This window comes from Microtus ochrogaster, chromosome 5 (genome assembly GCF_000317375.1).
Source record: "Microtus ochrogaster isolate Prairie Vole_2 chromosome 5, MicOch1.0, whole genome shotgun sequence".
NCBI lineage: Eukaryota > Metazoa > Chordata > Mammalia > Rodentia > Cricetidae > Microtus > Microtus ochrogaster.
Genome location: NC_022012.1, coordinates 34696942 through 34720511, shown reverse-complemented (window position 1 = coordinate 34720511; position 23570 = coordinate 34696942). Strand labels below are relative to the sequence as shown.

Sequence of the window (23570 nt, the reverse complement as noted above, 5' to 3'; positions counted from 1 at the left end):
TTGTTTGAAATGGCGGGATGTCTCTTCCTTCTGGGCAATGATGCCATAGTAACCACTTGCCTTGGTAAAGTAAAAGCTTCCATACTAGTGCATGCTGTCCCGCCCCCTGCTGCCACTTCCTCTGCTGCTGCCTTCTCCTTTCTCCTGCCTCCTGTTCTTTTTCTTCCTCTTTTCTTCTGTGTGTGTGTGTGCGTGCGTGCATGTGTGTGTGTGTTGTGTGTGTGTTGTGTGTGTGTATTGTGTGTGTGTTTGTGTGTGTGTGGTGTATGTGTGTAGGTGTACATATGTATGCATGTATGTGGCTGTGGGTGAGGTTAGCTTGTGGGAATCACTTCTTTTCTTTTACCTCGTGGATGCCAAGGATCCACCGCAGGTCACCAGGCTTGGCAGTAAGTGTCTTTACCAGCTGTGCCACCTTGCTAGCCCCGCTGCTCCTTGTAGAATGAATGTTAGAACTCTATAAGTTCTTAAGAGCTAAATAACATACACCTGCGGTTTACAGTGCTGTAAATGCTACAATTCAATGACTATATAAGTCTAAAATGTCTCCATTCAAAGACCCATGGAATTATTTTAAATGTTAATTTTATGGATATGAGTGTTTTGCCTGCATGTATGGCTGTACCCCATGTATGTGTCTTAGAATTTATTTCTTCTGTGTGTTCCAGTGGATGAAGTACAGGGCTGAGGGTTTAATACCCTGTATCGCTTGTCTTTGGTCTCACCTTCCAAAGGGCCCCAGCACATTGGAAGTCATATGACACATTCACCCCTAGAACCACAGTTTGAATAGAAAGTGATTCTACACCCAGGTTCTGCGTAGGTACTGGGTGCTGAGCCAGAGTTGGGTGGGGATTGTTGTGAAGCAGAGCACGGCACGGAAGATTTTTCTTTTTAACTATTCAAATGACTCTTTATCTTGCCAGTTCCCAATTATAATCACTGCTCTGTCCCTCAGTGTCCCGTACAAGTAATATGAAATGGTCATAGCTTAGACCCTCCATGTGTAAAATTAGAAAAATAATGAGTGCCGTCTTTTCCTCATCTGATTATTTTGAGGATAAGTTAGTTCCCGAACGATGTGCCTGTTGGAAGCCAGGCACAGTGGTGCACACATGTAGACTCATCATTCGGAATGCTGAGGCAGGAGGATGACAAGTATGAGGCTAGCCAGGACTATGTAGCAAGACCTTGTCTGAAACACACATACACAAACACCTTCACATACCACACACACACACATTCACATACACAAGAAGAAGAGAAAGAAATACTGTTACAAGTAAATGTAATAAGGACCCTTTAGCTCACCTCCTACTGAATATTGCTCTATATACTATAGACTCGAATAAAGAGCTTGGCTGAGGAGCAATCCAACACGCCTATTGGAGAACAGATTGGAATTCATTACATACGACGGTGCAGACCCTTCCAAGGATTAGGAGTATGTGACGTCTTTGCCTTTGTAACTAACAATAAAACACAGGAATGGGTACAGAACATTCAACTGAAGTATCAAAACAGCTAGACTTAATTAGTTCTCAACATATTTTTACTGTTTTAAATGTAAACATGCTTTCTGTTTCAGAAAAGAAGTGAAATTTCCATTTCACTTGATTGCTTACTTAAGAATATAAATGAGGGCTGGAGAGATGGCTCAGAGGTTAAGAGCACTGATTGCTCTTCCGGAGGTCCTGAGTTCAATTCCCAGCAACCCACATGGAGGCTCACAACCATCTGTAATGAGATCTGGTGCCCTCTTCTGGCCTGCAGGCATACAGACAGACAGAATATTGTATACATAATAAATAAATACATAAATAAATAAATATTTTTAAAAAAGAATATAACTGAATTCAAGAGTTGAGATGACTTTTGCTGCTCATCTCTCCCAGCCTAGGATAATATTTTTCACTGCTGTATTGCTTTCTGTTTTGAGACAGTGTCTTGCTGAAGGAGAATGCAAATAAATTAATCTCACACTAACTCAGAAGTATAATAAGGGGTTCTTTATTTAAGGGGAACTCACAGATCACAGTCCTCTGCCCAAATGGGGAACACAAACCAAATTCAGCATCCAGGCAGGAGAAGAGAGAGAGCCAGTGTGCAAACATGCACCTTTTTGGTACCTAAGACCATGCACAACCTGGTCCAGCTTCTCAAAGGCCATACCTGGTCCAGCCTCTCAAAGGCTGCAGGAGGTTCCTCATTACTTTCCCCTTTTGTCTAAATAAGAGCGTTCCAAACCCAATACAAAACTATATACAACAAGAACAGATATCAAGTATAAAAATTACAACCAGCATAAACAATATTAAGCAAGAAACATATGCTAAATGTTTCAATAATTATTTTATCCTAAGGAGTCTAAGTCTTGTATTAGAAATGGCTTGGCTGCCAGGCGATGGTGGCACATGCCTTTAATCACAGCACTCGGGAGGCAGAGGCAGGCAGATCTCTGTGAGTTCAAGGCCAGCCTGGTCTACAAGGGCTCATTCCAGGATAGGCTCCAAAGCTACAGAGAAACCCTGTCTCAAGAGAGAGGAGAGAGAAAGGAGGCGGGGGCTTGGCTAAGTCATAAGAGGAAAGTAACTATGACTATCTGGTCTTCAACCCCATTGAAGGCCTGGGAAAGGAGATAATATTACTTAAGTAAGCAGGGAATACAATCAAGCAGCTTCCAAAATGTACAGAAATTGACAGAGAAAACTGTCCAAATAGGTCAAATGTTTTATTAAAATTAAACCATCAAAAACACTAGAAAAAAAACATAGGCAGATCCTCTTAAGACTCAGAAATATTTAAAAATATAGATATCCTAGAGATTAATAATTTGGATTTGTGTATATTTAAAAACATCTATCAGAGGAAACTATAAACAACATGAAATTATGAGAAACAAACTAGGAAAAATATTCCTAATTTGTACCACAGGTAAAACTCTATCTCTAATACAGATAGACATTCTCCCTTGTCAATAAGAGAGAGAGACTAAAGTCACTGCAGAAACATACAGAAAAGCTAGGATAGGCAAGTCCCAGAGAAGTTAGAGGTGGCTACTGAGCACGTGTGGACAGGCTCAGGATCTGTCACTATAAAAGAGAAGCAAATTAATACGACGTTGAAATTCATTGCCACCTATAACTAATAAGCATTTTCACCTGTTGATGAAAAGGTACAGTAATGCCAGGAAGAGAAGAACTGGGCATAACAAGAATAAAGGGCAGTTTGTGTCTGGGTAAAGTACAATGCACTCCCAGAGAAGCTGGAGCAGCCACGCTGCTGAGCTCTGCCCCGTGCTGGCCGTGTGACCTTGTGCAGGCTATTAAACCTCTTTGTGCCACGGCTTTCTCATGTATAAAGGAGATAATAACAGTCTTTTCTTCGTAGGGTTGTTGAGAATATCAAATGAGCAGGCTGCTGTACAGCGCAGGCTTCAGTTAGAGCCTGAGTCACAGGCAGCGTGGCATACGATTTCATAATTAATATTTTCATTTGGCCTGGTATACTCCACTCCTAGGAATGTGTTCGAGATAGGTATGTGCACTCTTGAAAACGTGGCTGTTCAGGATGATTCATTTCAGCCTTGTTTGTGATATCAAAAGATCAGAAAACACCCAAATAGCCGTCATTTTGGAGGGGCTAGGAAAGAAGTTACAGTAGGGCACACTGTGGCTGTTTCTTTCTGAAACGCTTTGGTCAACTTAACGGGATTCAACAGGAAGAGAAATTCAAAAAGTGAAACATGCAGATATAGTTTTAAAAAAAAACAAAAGAGGAGGAATAAAAATACATGTCAAGTTATAATCTTTGCACGTGGGGAAGTTGAGGCAGGAGGATTATAAATGTTAGGTCTAGACTAGGCTATATAGTGAGACACTGGAACACCACATTGGTGATTAATTGAAAGGAGTGGGGGGCGGCGATTGGCGTAGCTTTCCACCTTGTGCCTTATTATGCCTGTGAGTTTTTCTTTTTCTCTCATCGTTTGTTTTGAGGCAGGGTCTCACAACCTAGCCCTCGATGACCTGTCTCTGCCTCTGGAGTACTGGAATAGACACCACCACACCCAGCTGTGTCTATTGTTTTTTAACCATACTTATATATAAGATTATTATTATAACTTTTTAAAAACTAAGTAAAAAAAAAAAATAAGAACAAATGTGGATCAGGGTAGGCTGGGGCTGTGGACCAGTTGGTAAAGTGCTTGCTTAGCTTGCACACGACCCTGGCACCATAGTGACCAGGCATGATCACACACACTTGTCATCCATCCTAGCACATAGAAGGTGGAGGCAGAAGTATCGAATTCAAGTCGTCCCTGGATGTCAACCTGGGAAACACATGTTCCTAAACCAAAAATGGGGGAAGGGGGGGGCATTTGCAGGATCAACTCTGTAATAACCCCGACTGGGGTCTCCCCTTGTAGCGGCATACAGCCACCCACGTTGCTTTTTGGTTGTTGTTGCCTGCACACAATTCAGAATGGAGCCATTGGCCTTGGCTGCACTGTCCCCATAGAACTGTTGGTTACACATTACTGCACACTTCCTTCCTTCCTTTCTTTTCTGGTTTTTTGACATGGAGTTTCTCTATCATGCAGCCCTGGCTGCTTTGGAACTCGCTCTACAGACCAGGCTGGCCTCGAACTCAGAGATGCTCCTGCTGAGTGTTGGGATTAAAGGCGCCTGCACACACATTTTCAATAAGGCTTTAAGCACATGGGTGTGATGCCAGGATCTGATGTGGAAAGCAGCGCACACTAGAGGGCACTTGAGCATCACCGTCTGGCCACCGCTCTGCTGGTGACCACTGGCATTTGTTGGACTCATTAGCATCTGAGTCAAATTGATGACCTAGCTAGCACTAGAGGAAACTGTTCTGAAATGAGCTGCCCTTCTATCTTGATCGCAACAGACTTTGAAGACGAAGGGGAGGTCTAGCCTGAGTTCAGGAGAGCTGTAAGTGCCTTATCAGTGTGAATTGGCCCTTTCCTATTAGTATCTTGAAAAGAAATTACAGGTATTTCACAATTATTAATACAGAAGGGTTATTCCATTGTCCACAGTCCTCAGAACCATGTAAAGGCATAAACAGAAGCCACCGCCCAGGTCTGTGGACCAGCAGTAGGCCAATCAGTCAGCAAGTCTTCCCTGAGCACCAGCCAAGGCCCTAGGTTCTCTTCTCTGTACTAGGCAAGCAGCAGAAAATAAGACACAGAGAACGCCCGTCTGTCCAGGAACCTGCTTTCCACCCACGTGACACAGACAAGAATCAGGTACCATCTCACAGAAAGCTGAACAAGCTGTATTTGCTGTAGAACCATCATTTGAGCTGAGCCCTGAAGGGATGGATGAAAGGCAAGCAGATCAGAAATCTGGAAAGGGTGTTGGCTCTCCCTGCCCTGGCAGTAGCACTCGGCGTGAGGAAAAATATGATATAGGGGAGGAAAGAGAAGTAAAATATTGGTCGGGAAGTCAAAGAATCGTGGGCCTAATTATGTTGTTTGCCGGGTGTTCAAACAAGTGGTCCCTCGAACCCTTATCATGCTTATACACGGGGTCAAGTTCTGTGTTGGCACTCTGTCTGAGTTATTTATACATACGGCAGACTAGCAGTAAAGGGGGCTATTAGAGCTGGGGGTAATTCAGTCAGTAACACAAGGAGCCGAGTTTGACACCCAGAACCCCTGTATGTGACAGGGGAACTGATGATGGTAGCGTGTGCTGGGAGATAGGTCCCTGGAGCTCATTGGCCACTCAGCTTAGCCTAATTGGTGACCTCCAAGCCATTGCGAGACCCTGTCTTTAAAAAAATAAATAAGTAAATAAATAAGTAGATGATGACTGAGAAAGGACACACCCAGGGTAATTCATTCTGACTTGCACGCACATGTGCACAAATGTGTATGCATGCATGCATGTGTGTACTTGTGTAAATACGTGTGTGCACATTCCTTTTGCCATGGATAGGCCCTTCTAAATGGTCTTCTCCTATCCCTGGTGACAGTGCCCAGAAGTAAGGATATAGACCCTCAGATGGCACAAGGACACTATAGAACATGCCTGATGGCCTGAGAATGACGTGATGCCATCATAGACAATCTACAGAGGAGATCATCTGAGTCACAATTGTTGCTGGTGGGGGTGGTGTAACAAAATGCCTGAGAGAAAATCAGCCTGGGAGAAAGAAGGTTTGTATGGAACCAAGGTTCCTGTCATTATGGTGGGAGGCCATAGCAGAGCAGAGAAGCTCACTTTACGCTGTCCAGGAAGGGGGACATTTATTTCTGGATGGAATAAATGTCCCCCCCCCCATTTATTCCATCCAGGAAACCGGCCTTGAGTAAGACACCTGTACTCAGGGCAAGTGTGTGACACTTGGTTGATTCTCTATTCCCAGTCAATCAAACTCTGCCCGTGGATTACAGAACGTTGCCACTTTTATTGCATTTATTTGTCTGTTTCTTAGACATGTGCATGCCTCTGCATCATGTGGAGGTCAGAGAAAACTTGTGGGACTTGGTTCTCTCCCTTTACCGTGTGGGTCCCGGGAAAAGAGCTCAGCTTGCCAAGCTTGGTCACAACCCCCTTACCCCCGAGCCATCCCACTAGCCTGCAAACCTCATAATCTTATATCCGCCTAACAACACTTTCTTTAATAATTGCTTTGAATACCTGGACTTTGGACTTAAAATAAGGACCTTATGAATAACTTTGGGTCATGTTATTATTTGGGTCACAATATTTAATGCTTTAATTTTAAGTTATAATTTTGTGCCAGAATTCTTTCAGCATTTCCCCTCCTCAAATCTGACCTCTCCAGAGGCCTGCTTGGCTACAGTTCTGATTATTTCCATATGATGTTTTTGTTTGTTGGTTTGATTTGGTTTGAGGTCTCACTGTATAGCCCTGCTGGCCTCGAACTCAGAGATCCACCTGCCTCAGCCTCCCAAGTGCTGGGATTTAAGGTGTCCATCACTGCTGCTGGCCTCTAGAATCTTTTTTTTTTATTTATCAAAGATTTCTGTCTCTTCCCCACCACTTCCTCCCATTTTACTCCCCCTACCCCAATCAAGTCCCCTTCCCTCGTCAGCCCAAAGAGCTATCAGGGTTCCCTGCCCTGTGGGAAGTCCAAGGACCGCCCACCTCCATCCAGGTTTAGTAAGTTGAGCATCCAAACTGTCTAGGCTCCCCCAAAGCCAGTACGTGCAGTAGGATCAAAAACCCATTGCCATTGTTCTTGAGTTCTCAGTAGTCCTCATTGTCAGCTATGTTCAGCGAGTCCGGTTTTATCCCAGGCTTTTTCAGGCCCAGGCCAGCTGGCCTTGGTGAGTTCCAGATAGAACATCCCCATTGTCTCAGTGTGTGGGTGTACCCCTCATGGTCCTGAGTTCCTTGCTCGTGCTCTCTCTCCTTCTGCTCCTAATTTGGACCTTGAGATTTCTGTCTGGTGCTTCAATGTGGGTCTCTGTCTCTGTCTCCTTTCATCGCCTGATGAAGGTTAATATTCATGGCCTCTAGAATCTTGAAAACAAAATTTAGACTCTTAGGGTATGAAAAGCCCTTGCTGACCTGGGCCCTCCTGTCCCTTGGTCTCTTTGTTTCCCATCCTTCCCCTACCCCAGCTGCATCTAGCAGTTCAGACGTCCACTGGTTTCACCCAGTGTGTCTTCTGGATGTCCTTTGTTCCCTGTTCACAGACTAATCTTTCCTGGCACCTTTGCTTGGGAAAGCTTGCCTTCCTTTGTAGACTCCACTCAGATTCTCTGTCCATGAAGAAGTCACCTGAACACCCACACTCCCTCTTCCTACCTCATACCTGAACATCTGTCATGGTACCCAGAGAGCTGCATTGCACCATTTTCTGTCTATGTGCATGTGTGTGTGCATGTGAGAGTGTATTGCGTACGTGCGTGCGTGCTTGTGCGTGTGCGTGTGTATGTGTGTGTGTGTGTGTGTGTGTGTGTGTGTGTGTGTGTGTGTGTGTGTGTGTGTTCATGACTGTAGGCTCCTCAACTGGTCATGGACCAATTCAGCCCTGGCATATAGAAAGCAGTAACTAAATATTTGTGTTTGGAGACAGGGTTTCTCTATGATAACAGTCCTGCCTGTCCTGGAACTTGCTTTGTAGGTCAGACTGGCTTCAAACTCACAGATCTGTCTGTCTCTGCCTCCCAAGTGCTAGAATTAAAGGCATGAGTCATCACCACCTTGCGAAGAAATGTAATTTTTAAAATACTTTCTCTTTTGTCCAAAATTTGGGAGAAAGGTGGGGAGAGAAAGAGAGAAGATAGGTGTCTATTGAGCTAAACGATGTAACTTGAAATTGGAAGGTGTGATTTGGGGCTCTATTATTTTTGCCCCATTTATTGTTTGATTTTTTTTTTTTTTTTTTTTTTTTTTTTTTTTTTTTTTTTTTTTTGGGAAGGGGTTTTTTTTTTTTTTTGGTTCCTGTCCTGGAACTAGCTCTGTAGATCAGGCTGGCCTTGAACTCACAGAGATCTGCCTGCCTCTGCCTTCTGAGTGCTAGGATTAAAGGCGTGCGCCACCACCGCCTGGCTTTATTGTTTGATTTTGTGTGGCTTTGCATATGTATGTACATACAAGCATGTGCATAATGGAGCACGTAATGTGGAGGCCAAAGGACAACTTTCAGGAGCCAATTCTCTACTTCTACTGTGGACTCTGAGGCTAGAACTCAGGTCGTCAGGCTTGGCGGCAAGCCCCTGTACCTGCTGAGCTGTCCTGCTGCCCCCACGCTCCTTTACTTTTAGAGTCATTCCTTGTTGCCTTTGGAAAATCACAAAAGCATGCTGGGCTTTATTTTCTGGTTAAAGGGAGGTCACGAATGTTCGCTTTCTGGGACTAGGGCTGTAGCTCAGTTAGCGGAGTGCTTCCGAGAATGCGCAGAGCTCAGGTTCTGGTCCCCGGTGCTGTATAAACCCAGCATGGGGTACACACTTGTCATCCCAGCACTTGGGAGGCAGAAGCCGTCAAGAGTTCAAGGCCATCCTCAGACACACTGAGATCTCGTGTTCAGCCTGGCCTACAGGAAACCTTATCTCAAAAGTACAAAGGTTTGCTTTCTTCTGCAGATTCAGGAATGTTGGAACTTTCACCTGACATTCTATATGCGGAAGCTCTAATGTCATGTCGGCCTGTGTGGTGTATTCATCACTGAATGCTTGGTTTGAATTTAGTTTTCTAGTGGTGAGACCACTACCCAGTGACGACTTGCTCTCCTTCTCCGCGGCCTTAAGTTCAGAGGAGCTCCGAGTTATCTGTCGGATTTAGTTTCATCTTACTCAAGTCATGATCATCTTTCTATGTGTTCTATGTGTGTATTTGGTTGGAAACATGGACTCCTCTCTTACAGAATGTTCTAGTCTAGTTCTGCCTCTGAGATCTGGCGCCATAGCTCTTGCAGAAATTACTCTTCTACCCAGCTGGTACTCCAGAGCTGCTCATTGATTGACTGATAGATTTTCTTATTTTGACCTACACCAACACAAGAGCACTTACTTATGACTATGTAGTTCCAATTGAACTTTATAGTTTTTCCGATATGAGCCATTGCTGAGGCGCCCTTCTGGTGCCACCCCGCAGCACTGTAGAGCGACACTTCATTAATCCACGGGACTCAAGAGGGGCCCATACAGAGGGAAGCTTCCCACCTAGCTTATACACACCCTGCTGAAAACTAGAGATCTAACACAATTCGTCATTTTTAAGGATTAGTCTCTTCTAAGCATTCAAAAATGTACCCATCACTTTGAATAATTCTGTGCTGTCTTACACAGGGCATATTGGGCCAACTTGACTCAAAGTCAGAAGCCATGGGAATGACATTTTTGTCTTTTGTGTTAAATGACCCAAGCTGCCATGTCATGCTATTGCCTGTGGGCCTCCTCCTGATATCTTAGGAATGGGGGGGGGGGACATGTAAACAGCTAGAACTCAGTGGAAAATGGTCCATGGACTGAGAATCACCAATCCTGAGCCCCAAGTCTGAAATGGCTCCAAGTCCAAAACTTCTGAGCCACCATCAAGGAGCCATGAGTAGAAAATTCTCTCCCCGTTCTCTTATGGTGAAGAGGATGGAAGAGGAAAGAAGGGAGGGGGAAGGCAATGAGGGAGGTAGAGATTGGCTGTGTAAGCGATACAGTCATAGGAATAGGGAGAGATGAATGGAGTATCAGAAGCTTTGTCATAGTGGATGGGGGACTCCCAATTTTAACTAGGTTGTACAGGATTGTCTCTCTGAGGATATGGAAGCCATGTGAAAGTAAACCACACAAATATTCAGGGAAGATGATTCCCAGGAGAGGGGATAACAATGAGAAGCTGGGGGGGGGGGGGGGGGGGGCGGGGCGCTAGCAGCCCTGGAGCACCATGAGCAAGAGTGGGATGGAAGATGAGGCCCTGGTTTCCACCCCGTTTTATTGGCAGTTTACTGTCTGGATTTGATAGAAAACACAAACCTGTCTGGATAATTAAGTAGATTTAACTGCCCATTGACATCTGTGGTGGATTCTTCTCAGCCACTGAAATCTGATGAGCTCAAGTCTCTGGATTAAACGGTTTGGTATTTGTGTGAACCCTACGTACAGCCTCATGTGGGCTCTCAGCTGTGGCGTATGTTGAGACCTCAGTTATGTCAATAGCTATTGCACCATAATAGTCTAGGGCTGATGGGGTTGAGTCTACGCATGCTCACTACTGGTGTGGTTTTTAAAAATGCCTAACATATGGCCACTTGGATACTTGTTTGGTTTGGTTGGTTGTTTGGTTTGGGTTTTTTCTTTGTGATATTGCGAATTGAACTCAGGAACTCATGCATACTAGGGAAGCACTCTATGACTGAGCCATGCCCTAGGCCCTGGCTGAATCCACAGATATGGAGTCTGTGTTAACAGGGAGGTGATTATATCCATTCTGATGAAGACGGAAGAGCTCAGGGAACAACGTGGCTTGAATTCTTTGTCCAGTCGTGTTTGTTGAACATCTGTGCCAGGCACATTCAGAGCTACTGGGAAGTCCAGATGTGTAGTGCTCTGTACTGGCCGGCACAGAAGCCCTGCACACAGCTCCTCTGTTCTGTCATCTTGGACTTCTGTAAAGAAGGAAGGACTGGCACAAGTCTGAGAGGAGGGAACCTCAACTGAGAAAATGCTTCCATAAGATCCAGCTGGAGGCATCTTAATGACTGATGGGGAGGACCCAACCCGTTGTGGGTGAGGCCATCCGTAGGCTGGTGGTCCTGGGCTTTATAGGAAAACAGACTGAGCAAGCAGCTCCCCGTCATGGCCTCTGCATCAGCTCCTGCCTCCAGGATCCTGCCTTGTTTGAGTTCCTGCCCTGACTTCCCTAGAGTGATGGCGTGTTACCTGAAGTGTAAGCCAAACCCTTTCCTCCCAAGTTGCTGGCCATACTGTTCATCACAGCAACGATAGCCCTGGCTAAGACAAAATGGAAAGAAACACAAACTACAGACAGGATGGTGCTTATTAGGAAAAGAAAAATACAAAGTATGTCTATGACTGCCTCCTTCGGGAACCAGGGAAGAGTTCCTAAAGGAAGTTACATTTGTAGCAAAACTGATACTCTAACTAGGATGGTACAGGCCTGTAATCCTAGCTACTCGGGATGCTGAGACAAGAGAATGGTGAGTTCAAAGCTCGGTTGGCTAACTTCATGAGAACCTGTCTCAAAAAGAAGTGATTTGGAGGGGAAGGATCTAGCTAGATTTCCTAGCATGCGGGTTCAATCCTAAGTAAGATTAATAAATACAGACAGTGGCATGAAGTGTAGTGTCTAAGTGGAGAACGGCCTTCACACGGGCCCAGAGAGTAACAGCCCATGCAAACATCAGTGATAGGAAAGGAGCAAGGATCCCAGGATGAAGAAGAGCCTGGGAGCCCAAGGTGCAGGCCTGGCAGGCCTGGGAAGATTATGGGTGATGGGAAAGTAAGAAAGTGTTTTTAAGTAGGAGACAATCATCACTTTGGGAATCTTAACATCTCCAGAATCTATCTTCTCCTGAAAAGGAACACGTGTGTGTGTGTCTCTGTGTGTGTGTGTGTGTCTGTGTGTGTCTGTGTACATATATGTCCACAGGACCCAGCATCCAGTTTGAACAGAGCACACATGCTCTTAGGTGTTCTATAGGAATAGAGACAGGTTGGCTACAGGATCGAAAAAAAATTTTTTGGCGTGTGTTGTCTCTAACAGCTGAAAACACAAAACCCCTCAATAATTTAAGCTGCCCTGCTGAGTGTCAGTGAAGCAAGACACCTCACAGTAGTAGAATCTGAATCAGTGTCCTTTACTGGCCATGGGGACAGCCCAGGGCAAAATATTCTAGAAATACAGCAGGAATAAATGCTTCTTAGCACTCATTGGCAAAATGAATAAAGAAACCCTCTCTACACCCAGAGATTGTGCCCAGAGTGGGAGTGTAAGTAGCTGATCTGTCTGAGCGGCGATAAGACATTAAAAACAAATCTGACCCTGGGCTGGCAAGATGGCTCAGCAGGTAGAGCTGCCCACAGCCAAGGCTGTCAACATGAGTCTGATACCCAGGGCCTATATGGTGAAAATCAAAGTCCTCCAGTTGTTCTCTGACCTCCAGATATGCACCGTGACATGCACATCACACCTGCATGCATGCAGACATACACGCGTGAACTAGTTGTGTGTGGGTAGTTGCCAGTACGTGACTGCTAGGAACAAGCATGACAAAGCCATCTCAAGCTCATGTGAAGTTCTCCATGGCAGACGACACACAAACAGTAGAAAAGGCAGGATATAAGGGGTAACATGGGCAGAGCCGACAGTGACCACAGTCCAATATTAGCGTGTTTATGAAGCGTGTGTCTGTGTGTGCTGTGTAGATCTGCTGTGTCACACGGCCCTGGGCGAAGCCTTGGCTTCGCTTTCTGCAGCGCCGTCTGATTCTCTAAGAACCTGGTGTGTTTCTTTGAGAGAGAAACAGCAGCACAGTCTAGCTCAGCTGTACTCAATCTGAGTTGCCTTCCTCCCTACAAACCCGCACTTCAAAGCAAGGAACATAATGTACAATTTTTTAATGGCTCTAGACCCAGGCACTCAGACTCTCTGCTCTGCGCCTTACCTCAGTGTAAACACCTAATCAAGATTGCCTGCGCTCCAACAATAGCAGCCAAATGCAATTTGAGAGCCACAAGCCTTTGAAGTCCTTCCTGCAAAGGCCGGTTTTCTAGTCTGGGATAATGACATGCCATGATTGCTGTCTTTGTTGTATCTTTTCAGGACAGAAGCAATTATAGGCCCCAATTTAACAGAATAGACATTACACAGCTTACGATGCTCAAAATGCAATTTCATTTGATCATTTTCTCGATTTGATTGGTATTAATAGAATGGTTCACAAAAAAAAAAAAAAGAAAAAGAAAAATAGCTGCCAGAGGTTGTGTCCCACTCCACTTTCAAAGAGCTAATGTAGAAGTATGTTTTACCTGCCCAGCAAGCTCGCCGGGGTGATGCAGCCAAGCTCCACCAAAACAGAGTGCACAGAGATGGTGTGTGTCCTTCACTCCCTCGCAAAGGAAGCGGCCAGTGCTCTGTTGCTAATATGTAAAGTTTCTGACAAAAATAAGTAAACATGGTTGTCAATGGAAAATTAATGTCACTGATGATAAACCCTGTTATCTAATGCACATCCTGTATTTCTCTTTGAATTGTAAAAGCCAGAGAAGCTTCATTCCCCCTGGCCATCTCTCCTATTCCCTCCAGAAGACATTTTAAGCCTTTTTGAGATTAGAAGAGTAGGCCTTGCCTGCTCAGGCAAGCTAGTTAGAATTTTTCCCTCTCTTGACCTCTGTTTCTCATTCAGGACAGAGTTGGGTTTTTTTTCTTTAAACAAGTCATGTTTCTGCTTAACATCATAATTAATAGTAATAAGCTGTATTATTACCTATTAATAGGAGATACACAGTAGCCATGGATGGACACACATGCCTAGAACCCCAGTGCTTGAGAGACCAAAGCAGCAGGACGGAAGCCAGCCTACAACATAGCAATACTCTGTCTCAAAAATAAAAAATAAAATAAACAAACAATATAACAAAACCTTTGCAATGAAGCCAGTAACTGCTGTATTCTGTAATCCAGGATGCTTCTGGAAACAGTTGTGTGAGGGAAGCCTTGATGTAAATTTGGGAAGTGGCTCTTGACCTTCATTGAGCATCCTAAACTTCAGACGATTTTATGATATGAGAGGAGGATATGATATGATACTTACAGAGGAGGCTATTCATTCAAAAGCAGAGGATCACTTCCATTTAGAAAGCATTCATGATCAAATAGTACATTCTTTGTCCTTATTTTAGGAATAAAAACTCAAGCAACTGCTTTATTATTATTATTGTGTATGTGTGCAATGAGTGAACACATGCAACATGCACGCAACAGCACACATGTGGGGTCAGGGGAGAAGGTTGCAAGGTCAGTGCTCACCTTTGACCTCTACATATAAGGTTATCCGGTGTGCACACCAAACACTTTGTCCTCTAAGCCATTTCAAGAGCCCCAGGCCAACTTTCAATTATTTGAGCTTCCATATTGCCTACTTTCCTTTCCTGGTGTGTCTGTCTGTCTGTCTGTGTATATATATAGTAATTCTGATAGTTATTTCATGAACTTACTAGAGACAGATGAGGTTATACTCAAGTTAAAAGAAACACAGTGTTCCTTCTTGAACTATAGATGCCAAACGGAATGGAAAAGATCGAGATTGTCATCATTGTCAGATATTTACCTAGCACATAATGGTCAACAAATATGTGTCCCTCTTATTATTAAACACTACTGGTAAACATAAGCAGCGGAGGGAGAATTTGAACTCGAGCCTATCAGATCTGTTCCCTACGATCCAACATTCTTGTACATGGCCATTGCACACTTCACAGCCCACCTCGAGAAATTTAACAAGATGTGTGCAAGGCCCTAAAGTTACATTAAAAAAATAAATAGTATCCATTTAGAAGGGGCGAGACTTGACATTTACAGGTAGGGAAACAGACAGTAGCTACCAGAGCCCAGCCAGAGTAACAAGTCATGGTAAGAATGGTAAGGAATCTTGAGACAGAAACGTTAAGAGTGTGAAGAGACTTCTGAGTTAGTTGGTACCAGGGTGGATGTGCTGTCTGAAAGGGGGGCTCACCTAATCTGTTACTCCAGAAAGCAGCGGGATAGGCAGTGTGAAAAAAAAAATGTGTCTGTTTCTGTAAGAGATTTCTGACTTGGAGGCTACTCGGGGATGGACACTCTGTTCATCATGCATCAAACAGATTCCTTTTTCTCCTTCTTAACCCCTGGAAGACCTTCGAATACTAACAAGTGGACATGGCTGGTCAGGAGATGCAGGCAAACTGATGAGTGTCTACTAGAGTTGGCATGGATGTCCTGGAGCTTGACATGGCTCATTTCCAGGTTCTCTCCCTACCCTGAGATGGTAGAATTTTAAGTCGGTGTCTGCTGGACATTCTAACAGCCACCATTCTGTACAGCTCAGAGACATGTTTCTTGTTATGAAAAATAGTCAGTGGAGGGCTGTTACTGTCGCACCACTGTAATCAAAATACTCGCGAAAACAGGTTAAAGAAGAAAGCTCTGTTTTGGCTTACGGTTTCAGAGGTTCTGTAGTTAATTAGGTTCCATTCATCCTGGGCTGATGGTGAGGCAGAAGACCATGGCTGCAGCATATGGAGCAAGATGCTCTTTGCACTGGGTATTCGGGAAGCAGACCCAGGTGGCCTTCAAAGGCTCACTCCCAGTAGCCTGTGTTTTCCAACTAGGACCCACCTCCTAAAGTTTCCCCCACCTCCCACCATCTCTCCATCCTCCTGCCTCAGCTTCCCAAGGAGGAAATGACAGGTGTGTACCACGCACCTGCCTATTAAAATGGGCCTTGTCAGGTAGATGATTTTGCTCAACAATGTGGGCACGTTTACACAGGCTAGGCTAAGCTGTGATGTCCAGCTGGTTAGGGATATGTCTTAGTTAGGGTTTATGTTGCTATGGTAAAGCACCATGACCAAAAGCAAAGTAGAGAGGAAGGAATTTAGTTCATCTTACAACTCTGAGGTCATACTCCATCACTGAGGAAAGTCAAGGCAAGAACTCAAGGCAGGAACCTGAAGGCAGGAAAGGAAGCAGAGGCCACAGTATAATCCTGCTAACTGGCTTGCTCAGTTTGCTTTCTTATACTACCTGGGACTATCAGCCCAGTAGTGGCACTGTTTACAGTGAGATGGGCCCTTCCACATCAATCATCAATCAAGAAAATGCCCCACAGGCCAATTTTGGGGGGCCATTTTCTCAATTGAGGGTTTCTCTTTCCAAAGACCCTAGCTTATGTCAAGTTGACAAAAAGCTAGTCAGTACAGTTAATTAAATGCACTTTTTAAAATTTATGATGCATTTATCAGAACAAATTCCCCATTGTAAGTAAAAGGTATGAAATCTTCATATTTCCGTCGCTGGGATCAACTGATATTTTTGGTCTCCTGTTCTAATAACTGTCCTAAAGTTGAGTCTTTTGACCAGTCATAAGACATTTAAACAAGGAGTACTTGGGCCTCAAAACACCAATTTTCTCTTCACACCTGCATGAGAGAACACTGTTTCCATCTTCTTCAAGAGCAATCCAGGTCCCTCTAGTGATTTCTATCTCAGATTTCCCCAAAACCTCAGGTATTGGAGGCTTGGTCCCCACCTGATGGTGCTATCAGGAGATGGTAAACACTTTAGGAGCTAGGGTCTAGTTGGGGGGAGTCAGCTATATGGTTGTGTCCTTAAAGAGTACAGCAAGGCGCTAGCCCCTTCCTCCATGTCCCCTGCTTCCTGGCTGCTGTAAGGTAAACCACCTTGTTCCATGCTGTACTTCCCACCATGATATTCTGCCTCACCCCAGGCCCCAAAACAGCAGGGCTAAGTAGCCATGGACTGAACCTTCCGCAACCATGCATTCAAATACATGCTTCCTCATTTGAGATGGTTTATCTTGTATTTTCTCATCACAGCCATGAAAGGTTGACTGGCGTAAGTGCCTGAGAGCTGAAACAATGAACCCTTGAAGTAAACCAGACACAAAGCCTGTCTCTGCAGAACCTCTCTCTAGAGTACACAGCCTTGAACCCCATGTCTGTAGGGCGGAAACGAACCCTCTTAGGATGCGGTGCGTGCCACTTACTGTGCAATGTGCTTTGCCCTCTCAGATTGCCCACCCCATCAGAGGCACTGGCAAGATGACTGTCCAGAGCGACAAAGGAGTCGAAGCCACTTCCGCGGATCCCGAGGACAAATGGCATCAGAGAGCAAAACAGCTCAAGGTCGTCTGCTAGATTGTGTGTTAAGTGTGCTTCGAGTGATCCCGCTGGATATAAGGGATGGCTGTCGCTGACTTCTTGTCACTTAAGGGTTTCTTTTGTGCCTAGAATCTTGCCTAACATCCTGTGCTGAAGACTGCCTTCTGCCAAGGCGTGCCATAGCTTGCATGCTTGCTCTGCCAGCAACCCTACCTGCATTTTAAAAGGTCCCCTGTCCCAGAACACCCTTGTTTCACACTCCAAGCACACAGAGACCAAAACCTCTCACAGAGGGAAGGGATGAGGGATGTACAGGGGGAAAATAATGTTTCTTCTGGGAGTTAGTAGCCGCCCCGTAGACCCAGGTAACGTTGTCCCTAAAGCTGATGGAATCCTTCAGAGCCTCACCAGGCTTTGTTTCCAGAATGTTCAAGCTTACCAACTGGTAACTTAGTATGATGGCATCCTTCTTGTCCATGGCACTCGTAAGTGATTTAAAGGCAGGAGTAATTACTCCACTATTTCTAGAAGAAATAGAAAAATCATTGGGATCTCATTTTTTTTCCTGAGTCAGTACATGGAATTATATGGAGTCATTCTTGGATCAGGTTCCACCCCTTACTTAAGAAAGGATGAGCATGGCGGCATGCCTTCAATTTCAGCATCCTAGTACTTAGAGGCAGAGGCAGGCAGACCTCTGTTAGTCTGAGGTCAACCTGCTATACATAGCAAGTTCCAGGCCAGTCAATGCTACATAGTGAGACCTTGTTTCAAGGGTGGGGAGAGGGAGAGCTGATCCTTTTGAAATAGCCAGTTAAAAATCACACATGAAGTAACTGTAAAGTTAAAACCAATAAAGTTCATCCAAGCATCAGAGACATTGACATCCCAAACCCTCTCTTGCCCTCACCATATCTACAGGCTGCTGATAGAATTGAAATAAGTAAATAGTCACTCCCCCAGAACTTCCTAAAAGCCAATGTCAGGGAAGTCACATCAACAAGTAGAAAAGATGGGGACTGAAGTGTCTCTTGGCAGCGGAATGTGGAGAACAGGACCTGCCAGAGAGCATCGGCTTCATCGCGATTTTTATGTCAGATTCCTGTGCCTACTTAAGATCTTTACCCCCTGCTTAAGCCTTCTCTGTGAACCTTTTCCCAGGCCGAGCTGTCCTACAGCATCCTGTGCTCTCCTGTGGGTCTCCACAGGTTCCATTTCATGACTGTACCCAAACTGAAGGCGTCAGTTGCTCAGGGACCATGCAGGGCAGTGTGTGGAAGTATATCCCTGGCCACAAGAGCCTTCCAGGTGTCCTGAGGATTAAATGAAGTCTTCCCAGACCCAAAACAAAACCACCAATGATAGCATCATGCAAAGTCACGTGGAGCCCTTCACTAATCATGGTCAAGTCCCTGTGATCGGCCCCTTTTCCCACCTTCCCGAAGAACTATGCATTTGGTCCCATCAACACCAGCAGTAGCTCTGAATTGCTTCTGCTTATCTGACCTGAGCTCTTCCTTGCTGACAATGAGGGATTTCGTTAATAATTCATGCCAGGTGTTTCTTAATAATATTAAATAAAATGTGGAACCTAAGCTCACATTTTATTTTTTAGCTCACAAAAGATAAAGATAATAATACAACAGAAAGTTGTCTGGGTCAGAGGTGATCTTGGAGCCTAGGCACAAGTTCCAGGACCCCAGGGCCCAATCAGGGCAGCTAAGAGCAGCAGTGGCCTCTGTGTTAGAGGAGATGAGCATCTAGTTAGAGTAAGAGTGTGTGTTCTTCCATTTGTTTACGACACATGAGCTATAGGACGGAAGCAGCCAGACGGCGCCTTTCACAGAGCTAGCGGATGGTGCAGTGTGCGTGGACACTGATGACTAAGGACGAATCTCACTATAACGCCCCCTTCCCAGCTTTAGGCCTCGACATTTCCCAGTGCCGGCACTCCACATGTGACATAAAAACCTACTGCCATTAAGCCGTTAGTCCGAGTGCATGGAGGGTAGAGCGATTGCCAGCGTGGATAACAAAAGAATCCTGGTGAGAACAGAATGAAGTCGCGGATTTCCGCGCTGATGGAGATTAAAAAGCCTGAGAATGGCTTTGTATATTAACTTCAGGGAGCTCGGGCCTCACCACCTGAAGAGTGACACCTGATGCCTCAATTGTAGGGTAATAAATCTCCAGCCAGCAGCAGATCTCAAGTAGGCTACTTGGGAGGTGAGAGGGAATCGTATCAACCCATCAATGTCTTCCTTTGCGAGCACTGAAATGCCAACTCTGGGCACTTATGTCTACCTGAATGGAGGATTTACCTCTCGAGACAACTCAGGTTTGGTAAAATGATGAGTCTTTGGCCTTTGTTGACAAAGCACCCTGTGACGAGGGCCGCTGCGCTCTGAATCGTCAGCAACAAAGGTAACAACGTGACTAGAATCACGTGGCAACCAGAACGGCAGACATAGTTCCCTAGAAAAGGAACTTCTCCTGGGTTGTTCTTTTTTTCTGAAGGGAATAAACAGAAAAAAAAAAAAAACTGGGGAAATACAAGTCAGGTGACAGCAAAAAGTCTCTAGTTAGTCCTTTACTCCCCCAGAGAGCGAAAGGCTGAACGAACATTGAAAAGAATACCGTGATTGCTCAGTATGAGTTAGAGTTTATAGATCATAGCAAAGAACGGCTTGTTCAACCTTAACTAACGTGAGGACAGCATGAAAAAAAACCATTGTGTGTCAGAAACACACCTGTGAGACTATAAAATAGCAATTTCCGGGCCAGCAAGATGGCTCAGCAAGCAAAGGTGCTTGCCACCAAGCGTGACAATATGAATGCGTTCCAGCCCTGAGACCCACAAGGTGGAAGGGGAGAACTGACACCTGCATCCTCATCAGGTTGCAGTCCTCTGATGCTACACATGCACTATAGCACGAGTGCAGCCACGTGGATATGTGTGCACATGCACACAAATAAATGTAATAAAAAAAAGTGAACAGTTTTGAGAGGCTACTACAAAGAAGAACACACTTGGAGTCATGTATTGGGAGAGTCTTGGCTCACGCTTCCTGTGCAGCTTGATTGACGATGTAGAAGAAACCATTTTTCTTACCTGGATATTTAAGGAAAAGTGTTTGCTATTTTTGTCAATTTTTTAAGGTGGGAGAGAACTGCAGTTGAAAACTGGAAATTTATAAGCGCCAATGAGAGCCTGGTCAATCCTCAAACAGCTCAAATTCAAAAGAAAACGAGCTACATTTCAAGCCAAGTTTATCTAACCAATCTGCTGTTGCAAGCAATGCTCTTTATTACTGTTGTACATTAACAGACTTTAAATTTGACATCCTAATGTGGTTTTATTAGAATCGGGGACCATGATTATTATTTGGGAGCAGGCAGAGGCTCATATTGTCAGCCTGCAGCTTGTATCAGGGGAGAGAAATAAAGCCTGTAGCTGTATCATCATGATACAATCTTTCTTCCCAACTAACTAGAGCAAATCTGAGCAAGAAAAGGCATCCTTTGCCCAGTTTGAGTATTTTCACTGGCCTCCAATGAACTGCCTAATGGTCGCATTTTTCAATTAACATTGCATAGATATGGGTCATAAAGGGCTCTTTTTTACATGTGTGTCCTGAAAGGGACAAAGATGGTGCAGTTATATAACACATTGATGCTCATGGTCATCTTACTGTTTCAATAGCAGTTAATCTTTCTTTCCAAAGGCCTCTTAACCCTGCTCATTTTTCACAAAGTAATGAGTGCTCCTTTCCTCAGGAAACACTCTGAAATGGCCGCAGGGCACAATACAGTGACACAGTGTATCTATTGTCCTGAAGTACATTGTGTTGTTACTGGACTTAGAAAAGCATGGAGATGGCTCTGAGGCCACAATCCCTGTCCCCAGATGTTTGATTGCCTAAGTGCAGGCTATATTAAGCAACAGAAAGCAAAACAAGCCTTGCGGTTTCACGGACGCCCGATTGCAGCCCCGGCTCTCTCATAATCCTCTGAATACGATCTAATTTGTTTCATCTGGCAGAAGAGGTCATTTCTAGCCATTGACCTGTGTGAGGACTCAGAGCTGATGGGCTGATATCGAACTTGGACCTGCGTGGCACAGGCAAACCTCTGGTGTCTTCTGGGTGGGGTTTTGGAAATACTTAGATGGCATAGCCTATACCTGTTGGCGTAGATACATGTTCCTTCTCTGCGCATCTCTTTGGAGGTAAAGCTTAACTCCCTCCCATTCCCATCTTGGTGACACCTTTCCATATGGCTTGCCAGGGAACTAATACAGAGGCCGTTTTAAGCTCTCAAACGCCTTCTGGGCTCACAACCTTACATTTCCTTAGCCGCTCACGCCCTAATCACCTGCAATAGGAAAGAACTCTCTGGATTGGCTCCTTTGCAACCCAGGGCCACTTTCCTAGAAGTTTCAACTCCCATTAAGAAAAAAAGAGAAAGAATTCATTGAAAATTTATGAAGAGTACTCACCTTCTAATTTTACCTTAACTATAATTTCTTTTTTAGAGTTACCAAGAACACTTGTCTCAATATGAAGATACAAAATCAGGTAGTGTCCCAAGAGGTCAGTCTTCCGATACAGCCAATGGGCAGCAACCTTCCAAAAGATCAGGCAAGGCCAGGGTTCGGAAACAGAAGAAACGCCAGAATGGCCTGAAGTCTCTTGGGACCAAAGAGCTCCTTGCCGGTCAAAAACATCAGAATTATCCTCTCCAATCACAAAACCAAAGGCAGCCTATGGATGCCTCAGCAAAGCATGGGCTGGCCACATATATGAATTCTTCGAACACAGGTTTGCAGGACTCCCGAACACTCGCCCACAACCCCAGAGTCACCTCCAACACATTCGTTCCATCCAATCAGGCTTTGGACAGAGTGTTGTATAAAAACTCTGTCTCGGGGCTGAACGCTAATAAAAAAAGAGGACACCGACATGAAGACGAGAAAAGACCTTTGTACGAGCAGCAACCCCTCTACATGCTTTCTGATATGGATCTGCAAGACTTTAATGAACCTTCTCGCAAACACGTGTCCCTGAGCCAGAAAGGCCCTCAGTCTGATTATGACATGAACACACACAGGTCAACGAAGATCAAGAAGCCATCCAAACAGCCACAGGCAGAGACAAAGTACAAGAACATAGAGATGCTATGGTGAGCATTCTTTTTTTTTCATTCAAAAATTTTATTTTTATGGGTGTGAATGTGCATGTGGTTTCGTGCGTGTGCATGCATCATGTTTGCATACGTGTGCATATGAATGCACACACACACACACATAGGCTGAAGTTTCTGTCAGGCAAGCCGCTCCCAAATACCACACAGAGGTTTACTATTAATTGGAAATGTTGGGCCAATAGCTCAGGCTTGCTACTAGATACTCTGACATTTAAATTAGCCCATGTTTCTTATCTATGCTTTGCTGAGTGGCAGGGTACGTTTTCTCAGTATGACGTGCCCATCTTGCTTCTCTCTGCACCTGCTTGAGACTCCTGAGTCCACCCTTCTTCCCAGCATTCTCAGTTTGGCTCTTCTGCCTAACCTTATCCTGTCCAGCGGTTGGCCTGTCAGCTTCTTTATTAAACCAGTCACAGGGACATCTGTTCACACAGTGTAAAGGAATATTCTATTCCTCACATGCGTGCACACAGCAGAGCACCTGTGGAGGACACTGTTTGCATCTGGGGACCAAACTAATGGTCACTAGGCTTGTGTAAGTGCTTTTGCCACAGAAGCCATCAGACCTGCCTGGAATTTCCTTATCATGAGTGGTTTGTTCAGAGGAGAAATTAGGGGCTTTGGAGAAAGAAAAGAGAGGGAGAGGGGGGGCAATGGAGCCCCTGAGTGGGTCAGGCTAGAAGACCAATTAACACCGCCCCTGCCTCTGATTCCTGCTTGACTTCTGATGTCTTCCTTCTCTTCCTGCTCTTCTCTACTGATTCTGTGCTAGGGAAACCAGAAGTTGGAGCAAGGACAAGGCACAGGGACACAGTTAAAGTAAATTAACCTGGTTAGAAGGATTTGAGTGAAGGTCGGAGAAAAAGTTATCTCCAGCCTTGAAAGGTGTGCAGGCACAGAAATACCACCACAGGCCGGGCGGTGGCGCACCCCTTTAATCCCAGCACTCGGGAGGCAGAGGCAGGCGGATCTCTGTGAGTTCGAGACCAGCCTGGTCTACAAGAGCTAGTTCCAG

At 44.9% G+C, this 23570-nt stretch overlaps 1 protein-coding gene across 2 annotated transcripts in view; it reads left to right on the top strand.

Moving 5' to 3' along the window:
* Positions 1-23570, top strand: part of Jhy (junctional cadherin complex regulator) — a 65597-nt gene that overhangs the window by 20857 nt on the left and 21170 nt on the right. For both annotated transcript variants that reach the window (XM_005347138.3, XM_026778913.1), the window contains exons 4-5: positions 17261-17374; positions 21885-22531. In XM_005347138.3, the coding sequence (XP_005347195.1) occupies positions 17261-17374; positions 21885-22531 (761 nt within the window). The remainder of the gene's footprint in view (positions 1-17260; positions 17375-21884; positions 22532-23570) is intronic.